This window comes from Dipodomys merriami, unplaced genomic scaffold (assembly GCF_024711535.1).
Source record: "Dipodomys merriami isolate MVZ:Mamm:240054 unplaced genomic scaffold, mDipMer1.0.p SCAF_44, whole genome shotgun sequence".
Classification (NCBI taxonomy): Eukaryota; Metazoa; Chordata; class Mammalia; order Rodentia; family Heteromyidae; genus Dipodomys; species Dipodomys merriami.
The window spans coordinates 5,956,100-5,980,163 of record NW_027206002.1 but is presented as its reverse complement, the minus strand read 5'-3'; the positions used below and the strand labels follow the sequence as shown (position 1 = coordinate 5,980,163).

The following is a 24,064-nucleotide window of genomic DNA, read 5'->3' as shown; positions in this document are numbered from 1 at the left end:
GGCATGAGTGCTTAGACCAAGTGCTTCCTATTCTTGCTCAGTTCATCTGGCCAATGATGAACCTGGTAAGAGAACAGTTCAGGGGAGGGACAATCATAGTGGTCAGCAAGCAGATGTAGCCCATGCCCACCAGAGGGTAGGTACATCAGTGCCATTAAAAGGCTGGTCTTGGCCCTTGAGTTCTACCATATTCTTACCTCTGACTTCCATTTCTTTTTATTATTTTATTTTGTCAGTCATGGGGCTTAAACTCTGGGCCTGGGCTCTGTTCCATTTCTTTTTCTTTTGCTACCTTGTCCCCAGAGTCAGATGAATGGCTGGGAAATGAGCTGTTTGAGGACAGTTTTCCCTGACCTCTGGATGTGGCTGCCTCTCATTCCCTAGCAGAGCATGCTCTTGTGATTCACACAGGATGAAAGGAGAAGGTGCACTCTGGGAACTGAGACCTGTTCAGATATCATCTGATGGGGGAGGCGGGGCAGGGCACAGTCAACCAATGTATCTTCTTCTTTCTCTTCAGGTCAACGCCATAATGCGCAGTCAAGTGGTGATACTAAGCCTCGTCCTGTTTCTGACAGGTAAGTGAGCAGGTGGACTTGGGAGGCATTGTTGAAGATGGTGAGGGAAGACAGATATTCTTTGGGCTTTGTTGGATGGGTTGTGGGTTAACTAGTGAGCAAAGAACCAGGATGAAATCTTACTTGGAAGACATTGTTTAACTGCCATGAAGGTTAAGTCAGGACTGTATGTCTGGGAGGAGTGCATGCATAGATAAGAAATAGGACCTGTGAGCCCAGAACGTGTAGCTCACGCCTGTAATCCTAGCTACTCAGGAGACTGAGATCTGAGGATTGAGGTTCAAAGCCAGTCCGGGCAGGAAAGTTCTTAAGGCTCTTCTCTCCAATGAACCATCAGAAAACTAGAAGTAGAGCTATGGCTCAACGTGGTAGAGTTCTAGTTTTGAGTGAAAAATCTTAGGGACAATGCCCAGGCCCTGAGTTCAAGCCCCACAACCAACCAAGAAAAGGTAACTGTGTAACTGTGGGTGGGGGGACGTGATGAGGAGAGGTAGAAGAGAAGCCTTCCTTTCATTGCCTTCCTGTGTGCCTTTTACTTGGTTTGAGGCTGCAAGGGTGGCTCAGTGGTAGAGCACTGCCTTATTTGTTCAAAGCCCCAAGTTCAATCCCCAGTACCGAAAGAAAAAGAAGAAAAAATTACCTGATTTAAAATATTTTCCAAGTAACATTGGCTTTAGTTGTTTTTTTTTTAAGACTTTACCATTTAGAGTATTTTTAGATTCATATCCAAATTGGGTGATTTAAAATATTTTAAATCAAGGTATTCTATGAGGTAGGGAAAGTATTTGAGTAAGCACCTCCTAAATTAAAAAAAAAAAAAACTAATCTGGAGGGTGGGCTTGGAGGAGAAAGCAAATTTTTATTATATACATTGATAACATAATTATAATAGCATATGTTTGGGACCTAAACATGATCCTGGAAAAAAATCAAATGATGAGAATTCCAGTGATAAATTTATTTTTTATTTATTTTTTTGGTCCGGTTGTGGGGCCTGAACTCTGGGCCTGGGCACTGTCCCTCAGCTCTTCAGCTCAAGGCTAGTGCTCTACCACTTGAGCCACAGCACCACTTCCGGCTTTTTTCTTTTTGCTTATGTGGTGCTGAAGAATTGAACCCAGGGCCTCAGGCATGCAAGGCAAGCGCTCTACCACTGAGCCACCTTCCCAGCCTGATAAATTTATTTTTTGACCTACAATGAGTATTTTTCCCCTCAGAGAACTTCACAAATTCACAACCTAGTCCTACATAAAATTAGTGAATTTAAGATTTTCTCTCTTCTTCCCCCTTCTTTCTCCTTGCCTTTCTTCCTCCCTCCTTTCCTTTCTTTCTTCCTGGGACTTAGGAGACAGAGGCCGGAAGAACATAAGATTAAAGCAAGTGTGGGGGCTGCAAATAGAAACTCTTTCTAAAAAAAAATAAATACTTTGAAATTTAAATACAATATAATTGGTATATTATTATTATTGTGTGTGTGTGTGTGTGTGTGTGTGTGTGTGTGTGTGTGTGTGTGTGTGTGTGTGTGTGTGTGTGTGTGTGTGTGTGTGTGTGTGTGTGTGTGTGTGTGTGTGTGTGTGTCCTGGAACTTGAACTCAGGGCCTGGGCTCTATCCTTGAGTTCTTTTTGCTCAAGGCTAACATTGTACCAGTTGAGCTACAGCTCTACTTCCATTGTTGTTGTTGTTGTTTTTGCAGTTGTTTGCTAGAGATGAGTCTTACGGACTTTCCTGCTCAGGCTGGAAGGACTTTCTTGCTCAGGCTGGAAATCACACTCTTTGTCCTCAGAGCTCAACCTTCTGAGTAGCTAGGATTATAGGCGTGAGCCACTGGCACTGGCTATAATTGATTTAGAAAAAATGTCTTTCAGTTGATATAGTGACTGAATCTCAGAGGACTGGGCTCAGGAGGAGGAGGACTTAAAAGCTACACCCATGTGTCAACAGCAATCAGACACTGAGCAGAATGTAGTGTTACTTCAGTGTCATGGCAAATCCATTGGGAAACCATTTGGGCACAGTCACCAAAAGACCAGAATATTCCTGCTTTTTATCCTGATAGCCTAGCAAGCACAAGGCCTGGAGTTCAAACCTTAGAACCATGAGAAAACTAATGTGTAGAAAGATTTTATGACATTATTTACAAAATTGGTAAAAATGAGTAACAGGCCAGTTGTGGTAGGTAGCACATGTTAGGTTTTTAAAAAGAGGTTACCGAGTAAGAACAGCAGTACTCATGTGGTATTCAGGTAAGGGGTAGGTTTATTCAGTAGACCTACTGGAACTAGGCAAGATTGGCATTCCACGTGGCTGGGAAAGGCCTGGGAATGAGAGAGAGCTGGGAAAGAGCTAGAGTAGAGAGAAAGCAGAGAGAGCTAGAAAAGAGCAGCAAGAGAGCAGAGAGAGAGCAGAGAGAGCTAGAAAAGAACAGCGAGGGGGCCTCTGGGGCCTGGGCTAGGCCTTATCTAGGGTATGGGAGGAGAAAGGTGTGGCCACATCAAATTCAGATGTGACCTCAGCGGATGCAGATGTGACCTCTTCCAGGTGTCCCAGTTGCCTAGGTAATGCAGGTACTGGGTGGAGACTTTGCTGCGAGGAGGTTGGAGTCTGCTAGCCATCCAGGAGCGGACCTTACAGCACATGCCTGTAATCCTAGCGCTTTCAGAATGCTGAGGGAGAAGGATCCTGAGTTTGAGACCAGCCACATAGTGAGTCCCAAAGCCAACCTTAGGCTTCATAATGAGATACTCTCTCTCAAGCAACAAAGAAGAAAGGAGGGAAGGAAGGAAGGAAGCAAGCAAGCAAGGAACAAAAAGGAAGGAAGGAAGGAAGGAAGGAAGGAAGGAAGGAAGGAAGGAAGGAAGGAAGGAAGGAAGAAAGGAAGAAAAGGAAGAAAGGAGTAAAGAAACACAGCATGGATATTGTAGTCATTATGCTAATAGAGAATGTGTTGCTTGAAAAAAAATGTTCATAGAACTAAAAATTTTAAATTCCAGAGATTAAATAAGAAGACCCAATGTGGTAAAAACAGCCTTTTAGGAAACGATTGAAGCTTTTTTGGGGGGTGTTTCTCCTCTTTTTTTTTTTTCCCCAGATGCCGTGGTTCCTTCCACCTCCCAAGTGAATGGGATGGTGCATCAGTCGGTGACCCTGCCCTGCACATACTCAGTGACCCGGGGAGTGACAAGCATGTGCTGGGGCCGAGGGGCTTGTCCTAGGTCCTCATGCACAGATGCTCTTATCTGGACCAATGGGTACAGCGTCACCTACCGGCGGCAATCGCGTTACCAGTTGAAGGGACAGCTTGCACAAGGGAACGTGTCTTTGACCATAGAGGGTGTCACGGAGGCTGACAGTGGCCTGTACTGTTGCCGCGTGGAGATTCCAGGCTGGTTCAATGATCAGAAAATCACCTTGTCCCTCGAAGTTGGCCCAGGTAATCTTATCTTATGTCCTTTGACTATCCCATCCTAGTGAACGGACTGTAATACTGTTCTCACTTACTGGTAATACTGTTCTCTTTTTCTGTTTTGGAAGTAGGAAAGTGTTTGTTTTTTTTTCAGTCCTGTTTTTCTATACATACTTGCTTTAAGGAACAGAACTTTTATTCAGATGTAGATGAAGTTGTAAGGTCAACCTTGATTTAAGGTCAGGGGCTGGAAACATTTCCACGGTGGGTACTTCTAGACAGACTTGTTGGTCCGTGAGTTACCGTCCACTGTTCAGTAGTGAAGTGTGGATTTAGCTTTATCAGGCTGAATTTACTTAACTGAAAGAACTCTCCCTTTTCTCCAGAGATGATATCTTACAACCTGGCTGGGGAACTGTTTTTCTGCTGAGGGTTTGGATATTGATAATATCATTTGAGGAAGGCCTAGATTTATTGAGTTTCCAGTCCTGCTTACTTTGCCTTAGCTTAGTTTAGCAGATCTTATCCAGCCCTGGGGCTTTATACAGTCCTGGCATTACGGAAGAATGTGAAGAATGGGGAACTGTCCCTTCTTAACAGTTTACGACTGTACTGGTATGTAGCAGAAAATGCAAAGGATTGTGAGATGCCCATACCTAGCCTTCCTAGTTCCCCTGAACTTTATCTTTTTATTTTTGTTTCTTTTTTTTTTTTTTTTGTCGGTCCTGGGGCTTGAACTCTGGGCTTGGGTGCTGTCCCTCAGCTCTTCAGCTCAAGGCGAGCACTCTACCACTTGAGCTACAGCGCCACTTCTGGTTTTCTGGTGGTTTATTGGAGATAGGAGTCTCACGGTCTCTCCTGCCCGGGCTGGCTTTGAACCACGATCCTCAGATCTCAGCCTCCTGAGTAGCTAGGATTACAGGCGTGAGCCACCAGTGCCCGGCTATCTTTTTATTTTTGATAGGTCACGGGGGCTGGAACTTGGGGCTGTCCCTGTCCCTGAGCTCTTTTTACTCAAGGCTAGCACTCTATCACTTTGAGCCACAGCACCACTTCTGGTTTTCTGGTGTCTAAGTGGAGATTAGAGTCTCATGAACTTTCCTGCCTGGGCTGGTTTTGAACGAGAATCCTCAGATCTCAGCCTTCAGAGTAGCTAGGATCCGCGCCTGGCACTGCAGTTATTGACTCTAATGCATAGCCAGAGGCTTGAGCAAAAGCCAAAGCTCTCCTTCCATAGTTTAAAGTCAATCTGACCTAGTGAAAAAAAGCAAGCATGCCAAACTGTCTGGTCAGAAGATCATAATGGGAACAAAAGACAGAAGTCAACTGCTCTTACTTGGGGCTAAGATTGCTGTATATATGTACATACAAACATATAAATCATATATATGAGTGGTGTCAACAGCTGGTTGGTGCTTGGTTCATTCTTTTGTTGACTGCTTTGTTTGGTAACAGGAAATCAGTTCTGGCTTGGTCTGACCTTGGATATTTGTGTACCTCTGAGACTTTTGTCTGGATTCCAATAGTGCTTCTTATTCTGTCAATTTGTGCATTACAGATTGAGGAAGCCTAATCCCATTGCCATGGGTACTACAAGTGGGAAATTCTACACTATCAAACTTTGCTTCATGCACAAACTGATTAAAACTGCCACTTGAACTTAACATAACCTTACTTTAGACTATGTATATTCAGTGTACATACATGAAAAATAAATGCATTTCATGTTGAGACTTGAGCCCTATTCACAAAATATATCTGTTATTTGCATGCAGATATTCCAAAATGAAACCTATATTCAATTCTGAGCCCCTTCTGATCCCAAGCACTACAGATAAGGGATGCTCAGCTTGCATCTTTTCAGTGAGAAGAAACATGAAAAGGCCAGTGAATGTGTAAATCCTTTGTGCCTGGGATTCAGCTAGCATAGGGTGATGGGCAGGAATTGCTCTTGTTAGGATGTAGGCACCTTGGGACTGTCTCCAGGGAATGCTGATGAACATCCTGGACTTGAGAACTACTGTTCATATCACCAAGAGGACAAAGATGGTCCCAGCCTCTCCGTAACTTCCCTGCTCACAAAGATGTTTGTGGAGTGATCCAAATCCAACACTCAAGACTGATCTTAAAAAAAAAATCCTTCAATGCACATGTGAAACCTGTCCTCACCTCCCAAATACTCCATTCATCTCCATCCTCCCCCATCCGATTCTAGTTGGCCAGTGAACAAAAGTGATGGAGTTCAGAAAATTCTGCCTGGACGACAGCCTCTGATTGGTGTGCTGGGGTTCAAGACCAGAACGAGGCTCTTGCTTTCTTGTTGTTGATTGGTCCTTGCTTTCCTGTTGATGTCTAGCTCCCACAATGGTCACAACTGTTGCAACATCAACCAGGGTCTCTACCACCATAACTCCGACAACAACAACAACAACAACACATGCACAGACCAGGATATCTGCCACCACTGAGACTCCAACAACAACAGGCACACAGACCCACAAAACAGGTAAAACATATGTGTTTTTTTGGAGCCCAGAGGCTTTCTAGCCCAGAGGCTGTGGTGCATGCCAGGCACTAAAGTGCAGAAGTATACTCTAGGGGTTTTAATGTGTGCTTCATGAAGTCTGTAGCCTTCTTCCTCTCAGGTAGACATGTTTGAAGAGTAAGGTCATCCATCACCAGCCAAATCAGATTCCTCATAGGGATTCATTATTAGCCAGAAGTATCTAGACCTTGCCTCGTAAGGGTTTAAAGGCCAGTACTACACACACACACACACACACACACACACACACACACACACACACACACGCACAATAAAATAAAAAGCGAAAGTAATAAGGGATATGTAAATGATCAGACTATATGATAAGCATGTACAGAAATATCAGAATGAACTCCCCTTTGTACAATTAATACAGACTAGCAAATAAAGACAAATTAAGCAGTGTGAAATAATTCAGTATAGAGATAAGATTATCTAGCACCTTCTTTCAAGTATGTTTCCTCATACTACTGGAGACTGATTGCTTCCTAAGAAGAAATGAAAGGGCTGGAGGTGGGTAGGTGGTACCACCCCCCTGAGGAAACCTCCAGAAGCTACTGAGGAAGTCAGTATTTCTGATTGAAGTTTTGTTTGCTGTTTCTATGGGGGGGGTATAGATTTCCCTACCCAAATGGAGCCCACTTCTTCCATCATTTCCACCCAAGAAGTGACTTCTACTCTGACTTCTGCAGCAAGAACCCAACCTACCAAACTGCCGGGAGCCAAGACCCAGACCCCCAGCTCCCCACCGTCTTCCTGTTGCCCAACAGGTAACCTCATTCTCTTTGCTGATGTGTTGGGAGGATTCCGATCTTAACCCACAGACATTGTGGAGAGTACACACTTAACAGTGTGTGGTCACCCAAGTCCACTATTCACACGGACACATGTCTTCCCTCTCGGCATCTGTCTGTCTGTCTGTGAACTGAATTATCCCTCCGTGGGATGGTTTTGAGTGACAGGCAGCTGGGGAGGTGGATAGTCATGAGGGCAGAGTTCTCTAGGTAAGATTCATTCCTCTATGGAAGAGACTAGAATCAGCACTGTAGCATTTTTCCTCTAATGGAGCACAGGGAAACTGCGTATTCAGTCAGCCTCTGCTTTGGGCTAGGACTTCCCGCCCTTAGAATCCGACCAATAAGTTTCTTCTGTTGATTACGCAGTCAGTCGAAGGCATTTGGGGGTGGGTAGCAGTCCACGAAGGGCTAACACAGATAGCTTGAGGTCCACCAGCCCCAAGAGCATGCTGCATGGAGATCCTCATGCTGTCTCCAGACAGTGTACCATGTTCAGACTCTGCACCGGTCCCCTCTCCTGTCTTTCCTTGATGGGCAAAGGTGACGCTGATGCGTGCCATCTTTCCCAGATGACTGCTTGATAAGCCGTGGTGATAGAAAACCACTTGCCAAATCGTTTTGTGATTCAGGGCCTAGCTCCCGTGCACAGGAGAGGCTCCTGTTGTTTTGCTTTGGAGATACACAGCTCCACTTGCTGCCACCAGATACTAGCCGCTTACCTATGTACTTGTGAGCCTCCGTTGATGATGAAAAGAAATGTTTGGGATGTGCATCCTGCAGTATTTTTCTTCCCCTTCCACCATTAATAGTAATAATAATAGAGCTAATATTTTTCCAACATAGAATTAGGTGCTTTACATGCATTATGTAATTTAACTATTAAAAAAATTAAAACTGCACACGCTGACGGTGTGCGTAATTCAAGGTTACGCTAGGAATGAATATGTATAAATACTTATATGCATCTATATGCATTCAGATGCATATTCATCCAGACCTGTGTGTTTATGCAGCGACCCTTGAGTATCAGGGTCAGATTGCTAATGAATGTGGTCAGCATTGAATTCAAAATGCCCTTCAACATTTATCATTAGCACTTCGTAGTTGTACAAGGTGTGTGGGGGTGTTCATTGTGACATTTCCATCCATCTATACAGTGTCCCCTGGTCAACTCACCTCCTCACCACCCCCTTAAACCAGTCTCAACAGGTTTCATTCTTCTTTTTTTTTTTTAATTTTTTTTGGGGGGTCCAGTCGTGGGGCCTGAACTCTTGGCCTGGGCGCTGTCCCTCAGCTCTTTAGCTCAAGGCTAGTGCTCTACCACTTGAGCCACAGCACCACTTCTGGCTTTTTTTTCTTTTTGCTTATGTGGTGCTGAGGAATTGAACCCAGGGCCTCATGCATGCAAGGCAAACGCTCTACCACTGAGCCACCTTCCCAGCCCAGGTTTCATTATTCTCTGAGCACACTTGTATACAAAATACTTTGACTGTATTCACTCTCACTCCCCCCTCCCTCTCCACCTCCACCCCCCCACCAATGCCAAAACAGAGCCTGTTTTACCTCCTTGAATTTAAATCTCATCCGACTCAACGTCATGCTGTAGGTGGTGGTTCTAGCAGAGATACCTGTCATTGGACCAAACTGAAAGCATGCTCAACCATTCCTGTTTTTTTCTTCTTCTCCCTCCCCTCCTTCCTCTCTTCTCATTTTCTTTTCCCTCCTCCTCCTTCTCCTTCTCTTCTTCTGTGAAAGATAGGAAAGTTTACTAGGAAGGAATACACTTTCAGTAGACTAACAGCGGGTCATCTCTTGGGAGAGAACCATAAGAATTTTTAGTGGGGCACAAGTTCTTTTTTTTTTTTTTTTTTGAGTCCGGTCGTGGGGCCTGAACTCTGGGCCTGGGCGCTGTCCCTGAGCTCTTCAGCTCAAGGCTAGCGCTCTACCACTTGAGCCACAGCGCCACTTCTGGCTTTTTTCTTTTTGCTTATATGGTGCTGAGGAATCGAACCCAGGGCCTCTGGCATGCAAGGCAAGCGCTCTACCACCTTCCCAGCCCGGGGGCACAAGTTCTTATTGAAGTGTCAGGGTCTCAGAGCATTGAGTTCTTCCCCAAGTCCGGCCCATGGTAGAACCATTGTCTCCAGGGTAAGGGAGCCTTGCTGTCATATATTTGAGATGTCTTTTTTTTCTTTACTTAACCAGATGGAATTAAGGAGCTGGTTGTTAGGATGTAAAGTGTTTGTATATCAGTAGAAAGAGAATTGTGCATTTGACCTGTAGATGCCTAGAGAAAACAAAAGAATATATTTCGTTGCCAAATGGGAATTGTGAAAACACTTGAAAAATTAGAATGTTTAAATAAAAAGAAAATTCAAGTGTTCACAACTTTAAGATGAATGTTATATACTGTATAAAACTTTGAATGTTTATATGTTATATACTGTATTAAACTTTAAGATGAATATTTATGCTGCATAAACTCCTAATCCTTACACAGTAGAAGATGCAATGGTCTTGTGGCTCATATTACAAGCATTTTCTAATGTACTTCTAGATCAGCGTCTAGGTAAATCATAAGAACTAAGTTCTACCTGATTTGCATATGATAGTAGGTTTTACTCATATTCTGAATGTCATAAGAACTAAGTTCTACCTGATTTGCATATGATAGTAGGTTTTACTCATATTCTGAATGTAAAACCAATGTAAAGTCTATTCCAGATAGGGAAGTTCTGGTCTTTGAGTGTGCAGGTAGCCCTGTCTTGTTTGTTTGTTTGTTTGTTTTTCCCCTACTACCCCCTTGAACTCTGGCCTGGGTGCTGTCCCTAAGGTCCTTTTGCTCAAGGGTAGCACTCTACCACTGAGCTAAAGTACCACTTCTGGCTTTTTCTGTGATTAATTGGAGATAAGAGTCTCACAGAGTTTCCTGCCCGGTTAGCTTTGAAAAGCGATTCTCAGATCTTTTTGTCCTGAGTAGCAAGGATTACAGGTGTGAGCCACCCGGGCCTGGCTAGCTCTGGGTTTTTATTAACCTGTTCATAAGTGAAATTTGGTTTCACCATGTGTTTACATGCATTTTTTTTCGTTTTCTTCCTTCCTTCCTTCCTTCCTTCCTTCCTTCCTTCCTTCCTTCCTTCCTTCCTTCCTTTCTTTCTTTCTTTGTTTCTTTCTTTGTTTCTTTGTTTCTTTGTTTCTTTGTTTCTTTGTTTCTTTCTTTCTTCCTTTCTTCCTTTCTTTCTTTCTTTTTCTTTTTGCAAGTCATGGGCCTTGAACTCTGGGCCTGGGTGCTGTCCCTCAGCTCTTCAGCTCAAGGCTAGCGCTCTATCACTTGAGCTACAGCACCACTTCTGGTTTTCTAGTGGTTTATTGGAGATAAGAGTCTCACAGACTTTCTTGCCTGGGCTGGCTTTGAACTATGATCCTCAGATCTCAGCCTCCTGAGTAGCTAGGATTACAGGCATGAGCCACTGGTGCCTGGCTGCATTCTTTTTTTCTTAAAGGAAAAAAAAAGTCCATTTTCAAAGAATCTGTAACAAAAGATTAAGAAATATAACTTCGGATAATTTAAATGCTAAATCCTTGGTATGACTCTTGGAAAGCCTATACTAGTTGAGCACATTATTATTGTATAGTATTTGATCATATTATTCAGCTTTCATTCATTACCAGAAGGCAAAGTAAATATATTTAGTGTCTGCATGAAAATTCAGTATTTTTGTGGTTCTAATTAATTATACCTCTTGTTGAGCAGATGGGAATGACACCACGACTCAGTCTTCAGATGGTGGCCTTTGGTATAATAATCAAACTGTAAGTACTTTACCAGCTAGATTCACTTGTAGGCTTTCCTGGAAGCAAGCTGTATTTAAGATTAGCCCACAGATTGCATTTTTCTTCTTAAGTGAAGAACATGAATCCTATAATATTATGATTTGAAAAGTTCACTTAGTTTACACTAATTTGTTAGAGATATCTATTAAATGATACTTTGCAAAAGTACACACACACACACACACACACACACACACACATTCTTACATACACAATACATCCTGGAAGTGCATTGGTAGCTCATGCCTGTAATCTTAGCTACTAAAGAGGCTGAGATCTGAGGATTGCAATTTGAAGCCAGCCCAGGCAGAAAAACCTGTGAAACTGTTTTATCTCCAATGAATTAACAAAAAGCTAGGACCGGCGCTATGCCTCAAGTGGTAGAGCGCTAGCCTTGAGCAAAAAAGCTCCAGGACAGCGCCCAGGCTCTGAGTTCAAGCCCCAAAGCTCTCATAAAAGACAAACAAGTAAGAAAGCAAACTTAATACTTGAGCACAGTCTTAGATCAAAGCAACTTCAATATGAATCAGAGCTGTATTTTAATATCCTAAGACAGTATGTTTAAAGAAACAGCCAGTTGGATTTTAAATCAATTTACATACATTATGGACAAACTCACTTTCAGCATCTAATTTGAATTTTGACTACCCCAAGAAAAGCGGAAGATGCTTCCTTAAATAAACTTTGAATTTCAAATGCTGGTTTCACAAGGTCATTACCGTCTCAGACCATCCGGTCTTAGCCCCCTGCGCTAGACGTCCCCAAGGGCTGATAAAGAGTTATGTCTTGGAGCAAGGTGCTCTGGGAAGCGTTTTCTGACTGGATTTGCTGTTGTCTCTTTGCAGCGGTCACCAGCACAACAGCAGTGGAGGGCCACCATGAGTGGACTCCTAACTGGAACTCTGATTTCTTCCTTCCTGTTGCTCACTTTGGCTGCCCTGGTTATGAAAAGTAAGTCATTTCCAGATTGTTCCGCGGGGTTCAGAACAAGATTCTAAAGACAAACTGCCTGTGTTTAAGCAACCCTAGGTTGGCTTGTGATTTTGATTTCCCGTGACTGTCTTGTGTTCCCAAGTCCTCAGTTCTGCAACATACCTGGTGGTACTCTCCACATCCCACAACATGTGCTGGGACCTTCGCAGTATGGAGAGTGGTTCTTCTGGCACATCATAAGTACACTGCTGTGTACTTACACTGCTACTCTTAATAGTTCTTTTTAGCCGGGCACATGACTAATGCCTGTAATCGTAGCTACTCAGGAGGCTGAGAGCAAGAAGCACACAGTTCTAGGTCAGTCTGGATGAAAATGTTCACGAGACTCCATCTCAATGGAAGAAGCTGGGGGTGGTGGCACATGTCTCTTATCCCAGCGAACATAAAATAGGAGAGTCTCATAAAATAGGAGAGTCATGATTCCAGTACGGGTCTGAGCCAAAAGGCAAAATCTTATCTAAAAAACAATGTTCAAAATGGGGTGGAAGCCAGGCACTGGTGGCTCACGCCTGTAATCCTAACTGCTCAGGAGGCTGAGATCTGAGGATCACAGTTCAAAGCCCGTCCAGGAAGGAAAGTCTTTAAGACTCTGATCTCCAAATAACCACCAGAAAACCCAAAGTGGCTCTGTGGCTCCAGTAGTAGAGCGCTCACCTTGAGCTGAAGAGCTCAGGGACAGCGCCCAGGCCCTGCACTCAAGACCCATGACCAAAAAAAGAAAAAGGCGTGGAGATGGGGGAGAGACGAGGGAACAGGAGAGAGAGAGAGAGATACCAACCTGTTCTTTATTTCCCAATTATTGGCCCCCTGAAGAGAAAATTTAAACTTATTTTTTTCATAAACTGAATTAAATAGTAAGAAACTAGCGTTTGTCGGATGGAATGGAGATCTTCAAGGCAACAAACCAGTGCAGTTCAGAAGAGCATGCATGCTCTCCCATCCTAAGGAACTACCCAGCAGACCTGTGGGTGATATTGTTGAAAGATCTACAACAATTGTTGAGCATAAGAAGCAGACAAAACAATGGGAGGGGAAACAATGCATGACCAAGACTAGAAAAGAAGTCTGGGATGCTGTGTGATGCCGTGTGTACCTTTGCTGCATGTGCATATGTGTGTGTGTGTGTGTGTGTGTGTGTGTGTGTGTGTGTGCATGCACATGTGTGCATCTATACATGTACATGTAAGTATTATATTTCTGTCATCTCTTTAATTGAGAACCCTAATCATGGATTACAAGACACTGTGCATAAATAATAAGCCTGTTACTAACCTGCTTAATTGTCTGAGCAGAACAGTTGGGGAATTTCATTTCTCTCCAGTTATTTAGAACTTGGTTAGTCAAATGATTATTTAGAAATTGGGTAAACATGTCTCCCACAAACCCCCTTCTTAACCCAAACATTTATTTCCCTCTTGAGTACAGTGACTACTTGGGATACAAAATTCCACTAGAGTATAAAAGGTTTTTGTAGGGTATTTTTTCTTAGTCCTGGGCTTGAATTCAGGACCTGGGCACTGTCCCTGAGCTTCTTTTTTTGCTCAAGGCTAGAGCTTTACCTCTTGAGCCACACAGCGCCACATCTGGCCTTTTCTGTTTATGTGGTACTGAGGAATGGAACCCAGGGCTTCATGCATGGTAGGCAAGCACTCTACCACTAAGCCACATTCTCAGCCCAACATCTTATTTTTTAAAATGTAGACTAATTGAACAATGATATCATCGCAAGTCATACCAAACCATTACTGAAAAAAAAATGACAATGAACAATAAAGTTTATTAGGGGTCTACAGACCCCAACAACAGGAGTGCAGGAAGAACTCATCTTAAAAGAAGGAGTCAATCATCCAAAGGAGTCAAGTAAAAATAAAAATAGCACAATTTGCTACATGCCAGTGACTCATGCCTGTTAAATTAGCTACTCATGAGGCTGAGAACCAAGAATTGAGGTTCGAAGCCAGCCCAGGCAGGAAAGTCAATGAAACTTTTTATTTCTAATTAAAGACCAACAAGCCAGAAGTGGAGCTGCAGGTCAAGTGGTAGAGTGCCAACCTTTAGTGAAAAGTAATGGACAGAGATCAAGGGCCCCTCCCTTCCCAAAAGTAGTACAATTTGTTTTGGAGAGTCCTTGCTAGGCAGGGGCTCTATCACTTGAGCCACACCTCCAGTCCTAAAATAACTGCACCTGATGGAAAGATATCATCAGTTGTTTGGCTGACTTGTTCCATTTTCTTTCCAACCCCTCCTTGCCTTCCTCCACCCAAGGATATTTCCACATGAGAAAGAGGAAGTCTGTAAGGTAAGCACGAAATGCTGTGTGGGTCTTAATTACTCTCTGTCTCTACCTTGGGTTCTGGAACCTTCATTTAGTGTGTCTGTGATCCTAGTTACTCAAGAGGCTGAGATCTGAGGATTGTGATTTGAAGCCAGACCAGGCAGGAAAGTCCATGAAACTCTTATCTCCAATAAACTACTCAGAAAAAGCCAGACGTAGTGCTGTGGCTCAAGTGGTAGAGTGTTAGCCTTGAGCACAAGGAGGCTCAGGGACAGCACCCAGGCCCTGAGTTCAAGCCCAGGACTGGCAAACAACAGCAGCAGCAGCAACCACAAAATCGTAAAGACATTAAACATATGAGGCCATTTCCTTTCTGCCACCCTCAGGTTAATGACTTGAGCTAATGACACCTGAGCTGAATTCACATAGGTAGGAATGAGCCATGACCCATTTTAAGGCCATACAGATGCTTTTTACCTTAAAAAAAGTGTTATTATAGAGGTGATATACAGAGGGGTTACAATTATACAAGTCAGGAAAGAGTAGTTTTTTTTTTTGCCAGTACTAGGACTTGAACTCAGGGCCTGGGCACTGTCCCTGAGTTGCTTTGGTTCAAGGTTAGCACTCTATCACTTGAGACACAGCACCACTTCTAGCTTTTTCTGTTATGTGGTACTGAGGAATCAAACCCAGGACTTCATGCATGCTAGGCAAGCACGCTACCCTGGAGCTACATTTCCAGCTTTCATTTCTTTTAGAACAGTGTACCCCTTCCCTTGCTCTCTCCCAATTTCCCCCTCCCATCCCTACATTACAAGTTTTATAGTTCATTTCCAACATAGTGTCTAGCGAGTACCACTGCTGCATTCATTCACCCTTAGTCCCTCCATTTCTGTGCCTCCCCTTACACTCCCAAAGACTGATAAACACACAAACAAGACCAAAAGAAAAGAAAAGAAAAACAGTCACAAAGAAAACACTTTGTTTCCATCCTGGAGTTCCTCTGGATAAATACTATTCTGCATGATCACATAAGCCCTGTACCTTTCTATTCCTCTTTTAAGAGCATCTTCCTTTGGTCTCACTGTGTGTGAATGGCTAGGCCCTGTATAATATATTATGTTCTGGCATTTTAGATCTAGCTTCTGTATATGAGAGAGAACGTGTGCCATTTTGTGATGGGCTTTTACCACCTGCAGCGGAGTGAATACTCAGGTTGCAAGCTTTTGACAATTGAGGAGTCCTGTGCACATGGCAGCGACAGTGAACTATCCCACGAGTTAAAATTAGTCTGCTCTCTTCTCTGACATGTGCCTCCTGGCCTTGGACAAAATCCAGCCCTCAGTCCAAAGAAGTCCTACCAGGAGTTCCCCTAACTCACCTCCCACAGCAGCTATGACACGGTCCCCAGAAGGCCAGCTGACCTCTCCATCCTCAGTTGCTAGCTTGGGTTGAAGTCAGGTAGCTGCTTTTGGATTCTCTCTCTGTAGGGACTAGTCTGAGATTTTTTTCTTCAGTACTAGAGTTTGCAGCTTCATACTTGCTTCGCGGGTGCTCTACAATTTAACCATGCCTCCAGCCTGGCTCTTGCTGGTTATTTTGGAGATGGAGTCTTACAGACTTTTCTGCTCTTTCTGGGTTCAAACTATGATCCTTTGGATCTCAGCTTCCTGAATAGCTACGATTATAGGCATGACCTACTGTGCCTAGCTGTGATTTTTTTTTTAATGCTTCTTAGACTGTCTGCTCTTCTCCTCTTCCTCCTTCTCCTTCCTTCCCTCCCCCTCCTCTTCCTCCTTCTCCTTCCTTTTCCCCCCTCTTCTTCCTTGTTGTCCTCCTCCCCTTCCTCCTCTTCCTCCTCTTTTTCCTCTTTCCTTCTTCCTTTCTCCTTCTCCTCCTTCTTGTTTTCTGCTGTTGTTGCTTCTACACTGGACCCTGAACTCTTGCTTGGCTTTTTCTCCTCAGTACAGTGACTCTACCACTTGAGCCACATCTCCATTTCCAGCATTTTGTTGGTTAGTTGGAGACAAGAGTCTCTCAGATTGGTCTGCCCTGGCTTCAAACCTTGATCCTCAGATCTCAGCCTCCTGCATTGCTAGGATCATAGGTGTGAGCTACTAGCACCTGGCTGTGTCTTAAAACAGACTTTTGTAAAACTTAATACTCAGAACCATACCTTTCAGAATTCTCTAAAGCTCTATTCACTTTATAAGCTCCTAGAGTCCTATACCCAATATTGCCAAATCACAAATAACAGTGCTGCTCAAACCATGAATGGTGGCAACATGCCTTTAATTCCACCATTCAGGAGGTAGAGAGGCTGAGGATTACAAGTTTGAGATCAGCCTGGGCGCCGGAGCAAGACCCTGTCTGGAAAAAAAAAAACAAAACCAAACAAGAATAAAACCAGAACTAAAGTGAGCAAACCACAGCACTGCTCCTATGTGAGAAGCAATTCACTTTTCCCTCACATCTTTTACCCTCCCTTTCTGCAGTTTGGTGGCATTCAAAGCCCATACCATTGGAGCCTTGCACAGTGCCACCGAAGGGAAACCCCAGGCAGAAGACAACATCTACATCATCGAGGATAATCCTTATGTCCTGGACTAAGGCCCTACCATCCTCCAAGGGGTCTCTTGCTCACCACTATAGAAAAGAGCCACCAGGTACCACAGTGTCAACCAGCTGAACCCCGGACCGTCTTCTGCGTGGGTGACACTTCACCTCACTAATAATTGCCGTGTGGATCTCTCAACGTCATTGTTAATAGTGTCCTCCGTTTTATACCAGGACAAACTCGACTCTTTCCAGTCATTGCAGCTCATTTTCTGGAACATGCAGACGTTAGGAATCTGTGTTCCCTTCAGACCCCACCATTCTCCTGCCCATCAAGGGACACACTCCTTAATTATATAGGAAAGAAATTTATATCTTGGCCACTAAAACTCAAAAAAAGGGTAGGGGGAGGAATAGAACTTAAAAGCCAGAAAAAAATTTAATTTGAGATACTTTAGAAGGAGTCTTCTTTTGTTTTATATTCTAATTGCTGCCTTCCCCAAGGGTTTTACTGCATGGGGTTGCAGGTATTTATTCCCCCACGGAGAAATGGATGTGTTTTCTGGAACTGCAATGCATTGAGTGGTTGAGCCCTGATTAGGAAGAATGTTTTAGCGCAGTGAGTTCACTCTAAGCATTGTATTAGATAGCATGCATGTGTTCTGGGTCCAGTCTCATCTGACCTGAACATTTACTGTGTTCAGACACAAGCGGTCTCTTTTTCTTAAATCTGAAGCCGTGTGTAAAGCTGTAAGGAAAGCTTTAAAATGAAAGCCCAGGGCTAGGAATAGTGGCTTAGTGGTAGAGTGCTTGCTTGCCTAGCATGCATGAAGCCCTGGGTCCGATTCCTCAGTACCACTTAACGCCGAAAAAACCAGAAATGATGCTGCTACTCAAGTGGTAGAGTGCTAGCCTTGAGCAAAAACAAAAACAAAAACAAAAACAAAAACAAAAAGCAGCTCAGGGACAGGACCCAGGCCCTGAGTTCAAGTCCCAAGACTGGCCAAACAAACCGAAACCCCCAAAACAAAGAAAATGAAAGCCCAGGGGGGAGAAAATAATTCACTGTGTGCCCCTGAGTGCCCTTTCTACTTCATTTGTGCCATGATACACGAACGTGGGCATTTTTGTACACACGTGTGGGGCTCGGCTATTCCAAGGGATGCCACGGCTTTGTAACTGAATCAATTTTTCACAATTTGGTTAATTCTTTTTTGTTTCATCTAAAGCGTTTGACAAAGGCTTATTGCAAGAGCATCTTTAGTCAGCCATACCATTGTTTAGAAGCATGGATTTTCCAGATGGGGGGGGCGGGTATTAATTTCAGTTTCAGTTTGAGCAAACTCTGACAATAATTCATTTCTGGGGTCAGAGTTACTCGCACCATCGTGGTCTAGAGGGTGGGGTGCAACCTGCTTTCAAAGGCCATGTCCTCGATGTGTTTCAGTGGAGTTCTGAGAAATTCAAGGTCCCTCGAGTGAAGTTTCTGTGGACAAGGGAGGGGGTGGAGGGTGAGTTGCCAGAATGGTCTAAACATTGGCTTCAGACTCCAAGGTGTTCTTTTTTTCTTAAGTTTGAATCATGCACAGAAACCTGAGTTTGAACATGAAAGCCCGCCTCTGTAGCTTCTGGAAAGACTTGTCAAGCTGGGGCTGCACTAAGTGTTCCGGGGCCCTTAGATGGGGCCACACCAGCTAGCACTCGCTTTCCTGACTTCTCTACCTACCTATCTACCTTTTATTCCTGCCTGCTTCCCTGTAGGGCTTTGAGTTCATGGCGCCTGCTTCTGTCCTCTGTTAGCCTTCCTGGAGACTTAGGATACAGGTGAAGGGCCTTTTCCAAAACTCTTTGAACATAAGCACGCAGTGGCTAGTAGCAATTGATGAAGCAAATCGTTGGAGACTTAGAGGAAAACACGCAGTATCCAAGATTCAGGATAGGAGCTAAGTGCTAACTTTTAACTCTTACTGGTTACACTAGATGGCCTTAAGGTAATTTGATCTTCATGCGTAATCTTGTAAATCTGTTAAAATATATCTTTTTTCATAATCACCTTGTAGAGTGGTAATTCTAAGGGGATATTACTTGTGAGAAGGCTTAGAAAATGTATAACACCCCAGAGTTCAAGTTTTTTCCCCCCCGGTGGGTAATAGCAGGTCTGGAATTCAAGCTCAACAGATCATGAAACTGGTTATATTCATAAATCGCTTGCTGATAAAAATTTGTTTAGAAAAGGCTTCCTCTGGAAATGGTCTTAGATCCTTTCATTATCATCTTATGCGGAAGGAGAAAAACATGTCAATAACTGAGAGAATGGGGAAGAAAGAGAAAAGGGAGAAGTTAAGTTAATACAGAATTCCCCCCCCCATACACATAACAATTTTGCATTGACTTTTGATCCTTCAAAGACACAGCTGCAGTTCTGACCCCCACAATCTGCTATAGAATAGTGGGGTGTGGCTAGAGTTAAGACCCAGGATATGAAAAGTCATGGAGGGGGTGAGTGTGTTCAAAGCATGTATGAACATGATCAAAGTATGTATTCATGGAAATAACACAATGAAATCCCCCCATATTAACAACCAATGTACACTAATAAAACTGTTGAAAAAACCCCACTGCATATTGAACCTCCTGGAAGTTGGCTCATATGTAGGGTGTCACGGAATCAGTCCTTCACTGACAGCTACGAAGATGGCAGATGTGGGGAATGCAGGAAGATGAGGGATCTTAGTGGTTGCCTAATGCCATTCTACTGGAGTCTGGCCCCCGTACTTTCTTCAGCACCCTCCCTTGTGGCTATCCACCACACTGGCATTCACACCAGAAGCATGGGACCCAGCATCTGAGAGGAGTAGGAAGTCCAGACACAACCTTGTTGTTCCAGGTATATCCTGGGTGGTCTTTGGGAAACGAGACAGAGGAGATCAAACCCAAAGAACATGTAGGGGGTGGCCACGTGGAACCACTACTGAAGGAAAGTGCCTGATACGAAACTCAGGATTTCATGGTTATTGTTTAGCAGGACTAAAAATAAACTAGTTTAAATCAGCTCCAGTGAATAGTGGCAGAGGGAAAAAAAATGAATATGCAAAGGTTGCATAGACATCCAAAGGCGAGGGGCACAGTTGGGAGCTTTCTTAAAATACACATCTTGGTTTAGTAAGGCAGGTGGAACCTAGAATTGTTGCTGCTCCTCATTTTACATTTCAGTAGCGACATTCAGACTCGGCGAAAGAATAGCTAGGCGTCAGGACAGCGATCTTCATTTCTACTTGTTTCAGAAGTAAATCTCAGGAAGGAAACATAGAACTATATTTTGGACTGTCCGAGTATTGTAATGACACTTTGGTTTTTGAGATAGGGTCTCTGTATGGACCCCTGACTGGCCTTAAACTCCTGATCCTCCTCCCCCAGCCTCTAGAGTCCTTAAGCCAAAGGAAATTTCCTCACTCAGAGCCTTAATGAATATAAGAAAACACTAAAAATATGTAGGGAAGTCACCACCTTTTGCTCAAGTGTAGCAGTCTTTGTTTTGAGGTAAGGGTTTTAATAAGTAGCTGAGGCCGGGCTTGAACTTCACAATCTTTCTGTCTTCCATTAGCACTGGGATTATAGTCATGCACCACCATGCCCAGTTCTGGTGTATTGAAGACTATAAACTTAAGGAATTGTCAGCACTAGCAATTTGCAAGCTTCACTATTCATCAGAGTCACCAGGAGGGGCTAAAAAAAATTTTTTTTTTGTCTGTTTCCAGACAACCTGAATTAGAGCCTTGTGAGCCAGATGTTTCAATATGCCTGGGTCATTCATATGTATAAATCACACTAAGAGCCACTGACCTAGAGCTTGTGGGATGGGAGGGGAGAGTGTATTTCTACATTCTCCATAGCTAGCACTCTTGAAGAACATAAAACAGAACAAACTAAACCAGGAAAATATTCACAATGGCCTGGGGCAGAGGGCCTGAGAGGTCACAGGACCCCAGATCGGGGCCCCTGTCTAGTTCCCATGGCAACAGTGCTGTGTCAATGGGCCCCTTCCCAGGAGCCAGAACGCCGCCCTGCTTTAGTGCAGCGTCTGAGGAGCAGGTGCAAGACTTGCTGAGCTGACTCTGTCCCTGGCCCTTGTAAGAATTCAGTGTTTTCTCGGACAAACTAGAAAAAAAGCAACCAAGAAGAAAAGTCCCTGCTGGCCTGTGAGGAAATGCTCGAAGGTGACCTCTGTTTTATGCTGTGGATGGCAGAGTAGGCTCGCTCCATCTGCCAGGCCCTGCACCTGCCAAAGCCTCAAAACACTTCCATGATGACAAATTCCCACGTGTGTGTGTGTGTGTGTGTGTGTGTGCGCGTGCGCGTATGCTAGTACAATGGCTTGAATTCAGGGCCTTAGTGGTTTTTTTTTTTTTATTTTGCTCAAGGCTGGTGCTCTATCACTTGAGCAATACCCCCCCTGCTGGCATTTTTAGTGGTTAGTTGGAGTCTCTCAGCTCTGTCTGCTTGGGCTGGCTTCGAACTGGGATGACAAGCCTGAACCACCAGGGCCTGAGTGTGAGACTTGCTTTCTTCATTTGTTTGTTTGGTGCCAGTCCTGGGGCTTGAACTCAAGGTCTAGGTGCTGTCCCTGAGCTGCTTTTGCTCAAGGACTTAAGTGCTCTTACCACTTAAGCCATAGCTCCACTTCTGGCTTGATGGGCAGTTTATTGGAAATAAGAGTCTCATGGACTTTCCTGCCTGGGGTTGGCTTTGAACCACGATCTTCAGATCTCAGCTTCCTGAGTAGCTAGGATTACAGGCGTGACCCACTGGTCCCCAGCTCTTACCTTAAAAAAAAAAAAAACATTAGGGTCAGCAAAAAATACAGAGTTTCTACATAGCCAAGCTCTCCACCCAACACACACACACACACACACACACACACACACACACACACACACACACACACACACACACACATCTCCCCCATCACCAGCATCCCCGTCAGCAGGGCGTATTTACCATTAACAGCTGTTGAGCCAATATTGCTCTAACAGCTGTGGCCCCTAGTTACTGTCAGGCTTCACTCCTTGTGTTCTGCTTGCTCTGGGCTTTGACAGATGCATGTGGACAGGTACCTGTCCCTAGGGCTTCCTACAGGCGTGTTCCACTGCCCTGCAGATCCCCTGCGCGCGCCCTCCTCCTCCCCAGATCCCAAGCAAACCAACCAAGCATCTGCCTCCGTGCTTTTACAATCTACCCTTTTACACTCATAAGAGTTGGCCTCATATACTGCACACCTTTTCCAGATGGGCATCTTCTACCCAAATCTTACCAGTTTTAAGTTTATTCAATTTCTTTTAATACTGGGACATGGAGGCCAGGCTTCATGCTTGCTTTGCTTTTTCTTTCTTATAGCTGGTACTCTACCACTTGAACCGCACCACTAACCTTGCTTTTTTGCTGACTTTTTTGTTGGTTGTGGGGCTTGAACTCGACCCGGGCACTGTCCCTCAGCTCTTCAGCTCAAGGCTAGCGCTCTACCACTTGAGCCACAGAGCCCTTCTGTTTATGTGGTGCTGAGGAATGGAACCCAGAGCCTCATGCATGAGGGGCAAGTACTCCACCACTGAGCTACCTTCCCAGCCCCTTTGCTGACTGTTTTGAAGAGGGAATTTAGTGAACTATTCTATCCAGGCTGGTGTTGAACCACAATCTTCAGGATCTCAGCCTCCTGAGTGATTAAGATTACAGGCATGAGCTACCAACACCTTGCCAGGGTGTTGCTCTTCGTGTTCCTTTCTGTCCTCCCACTTTTCACGTGGTTGACTTGTTAAAAATATGAATGAGTTCCAGAAAACTGCTCCTGAGGACCTTTCAGGCGGTTTCATTTCCTGTAGGCTGGAAGTTAGAGCTAAGGCTTCATTAGATTCAATTCAGTTCTTTTTAAGTGTCATGAAGGCGATGTACAGAGGGGTTACAGTTATATAAGTCAGGTAAATAGTACATTTCTTTGTGGAAAATATCATTCCTTTTCTTTCTTCCTCCCAGTTCTCCTCCCCCCAGATTCAGTTTTAGCATTTTTTGGGGTGGGGGGAGGTGAGGGGAAACTTCCTCAATGGTATTATTAAGATGCTATTTCTACGTAAAACATAGGAGAGAAATCCACCCAGGAAAGCAGTCTTACTTAAATAACCCCTCACATACGCTTAGAACGTGCAACCAGTCATAAAGGCATTAAATGAAAAACTTTTGAGAATCCGAGGTGTAGTTATAGTACCGTCATTGACACAGAATTTGTTCCTCTCCCCATGAGTTGGGATATGGACTGGGGTAATACCAAGGCTCCACGAGAAGCTGGGGTCTTCCCTATTCGCCTTCTCCTTTGGTAGGAGAGAGAGAGGGGGCTGGAGAAATAATGCTTATGGGATGCTCTGTAAGACAATGCTGGAGATATCAGATGGCTAAGGAGAGCTGCCTTTCAAAAGCCTCCAGAAATAAGACCATGTGAGGGCCGTACAAAGCTTTGTGAAGAGTAGGAAGGGCGCCGAGGATCAGAAAGCTCGGGGTTCTCTCTGCTTAGGGGCCCACAGTCCCATGAGCCTAGGAGGGTGGGCAGATGGATTAGACACGGCGGGCCTTGGCCGGGGTCCAGGCTTGCTAACTGCTGCAGCTCCCTTTCCACACAGAAATGCAGGAAGCCATCAGCACGCTGATTTCCCACCCTGAGACTGAGCCACAGTCCGGATTGTCCCCGGTGGTATGTCGCTGTTGGTGAGTAGCACCTGCTGTCAGCCAGGATGCAGCTGTGATGGGTGCGGGTGGGGGAATGGGTGTGGGACACACTGTTGACTTCTTAGGGTCCCTTCTTGTGTGACCACCCCACCGTTACCACTTCTTATTTCCAAGCGACTTCCTCTTCTCGGGTCCCTCGCCCATCTCTTCCCCCTCCATCCTCTACAAGGATTCTACAGGGGGAAGGCCCAGGGAGGCAGTGTGGGTGATGGTTTGGCGTTCCCGCTCACCAGCTTGGCATCCTCAGGCAGGATTTTCCCCAGACCCAGTGAGCCAACATGTGATTAGAAGCACAAAATGGGAACCTGAAG

The 24,064-nt window shown here is 44.4% G+C and overlaps 1 protein-coding gene across 1 annotated transcript; it reads left to right on the top strand.

Annotated features, from left to right (window-relative positions):
- Positions 1-532: 532 nt before the first annotated feature.
- On the top strand, positions 533-19,564 carry Havcr1 (hepatitis A virus cellular receptor 1). The gene is made up of 8 exons (XM_069994030.1): positions 533-578; positions 3,668-4,009; positions 6,339-6,488; positions 7,220-7,297; positions 11,079-11,137; positions 12,004-12,109; positions 14,417-14,450; positions 16,922-19,564. The coding sequence occupies exons 1-8, from the start codon at positions 533-535 to the stop codon at positions 17,034-17,036; spliced, it is 930 nt and encodes a 309-aa protein (XP_069850131.1). The 3' UTR covers positions 17,037-19,564.
- The last annotated feature ends 4,500 nt before the right edge of the window (positions 19,565-24,064 follow it).

Excerpts from the sequence above, each read along its gene's own strand:
- Havcr1 (XM_069994030.1), top strand. The coding sequence starts at position 533 with ATGCGCAGTCAAGTGGTGATACTAAGCCTCGTCCTGTTTCTGACAG. Across the intron at positions 579-3,667 it reads CCTCGTCCTGTTTCTGACAG|ATGCCGTGGTTCCTTCCACC; the intron begins GTAAGTGAGCAG and ends TTTTTTCCCCAG. Across the intron at positions 7,298-11,078 it reads GTCTTCCTGTTGCCCAACAG|ATGGGAATGACACCACGACT; the intron begins GTAACCTCATTC and ends CTTGTTGAGCAG.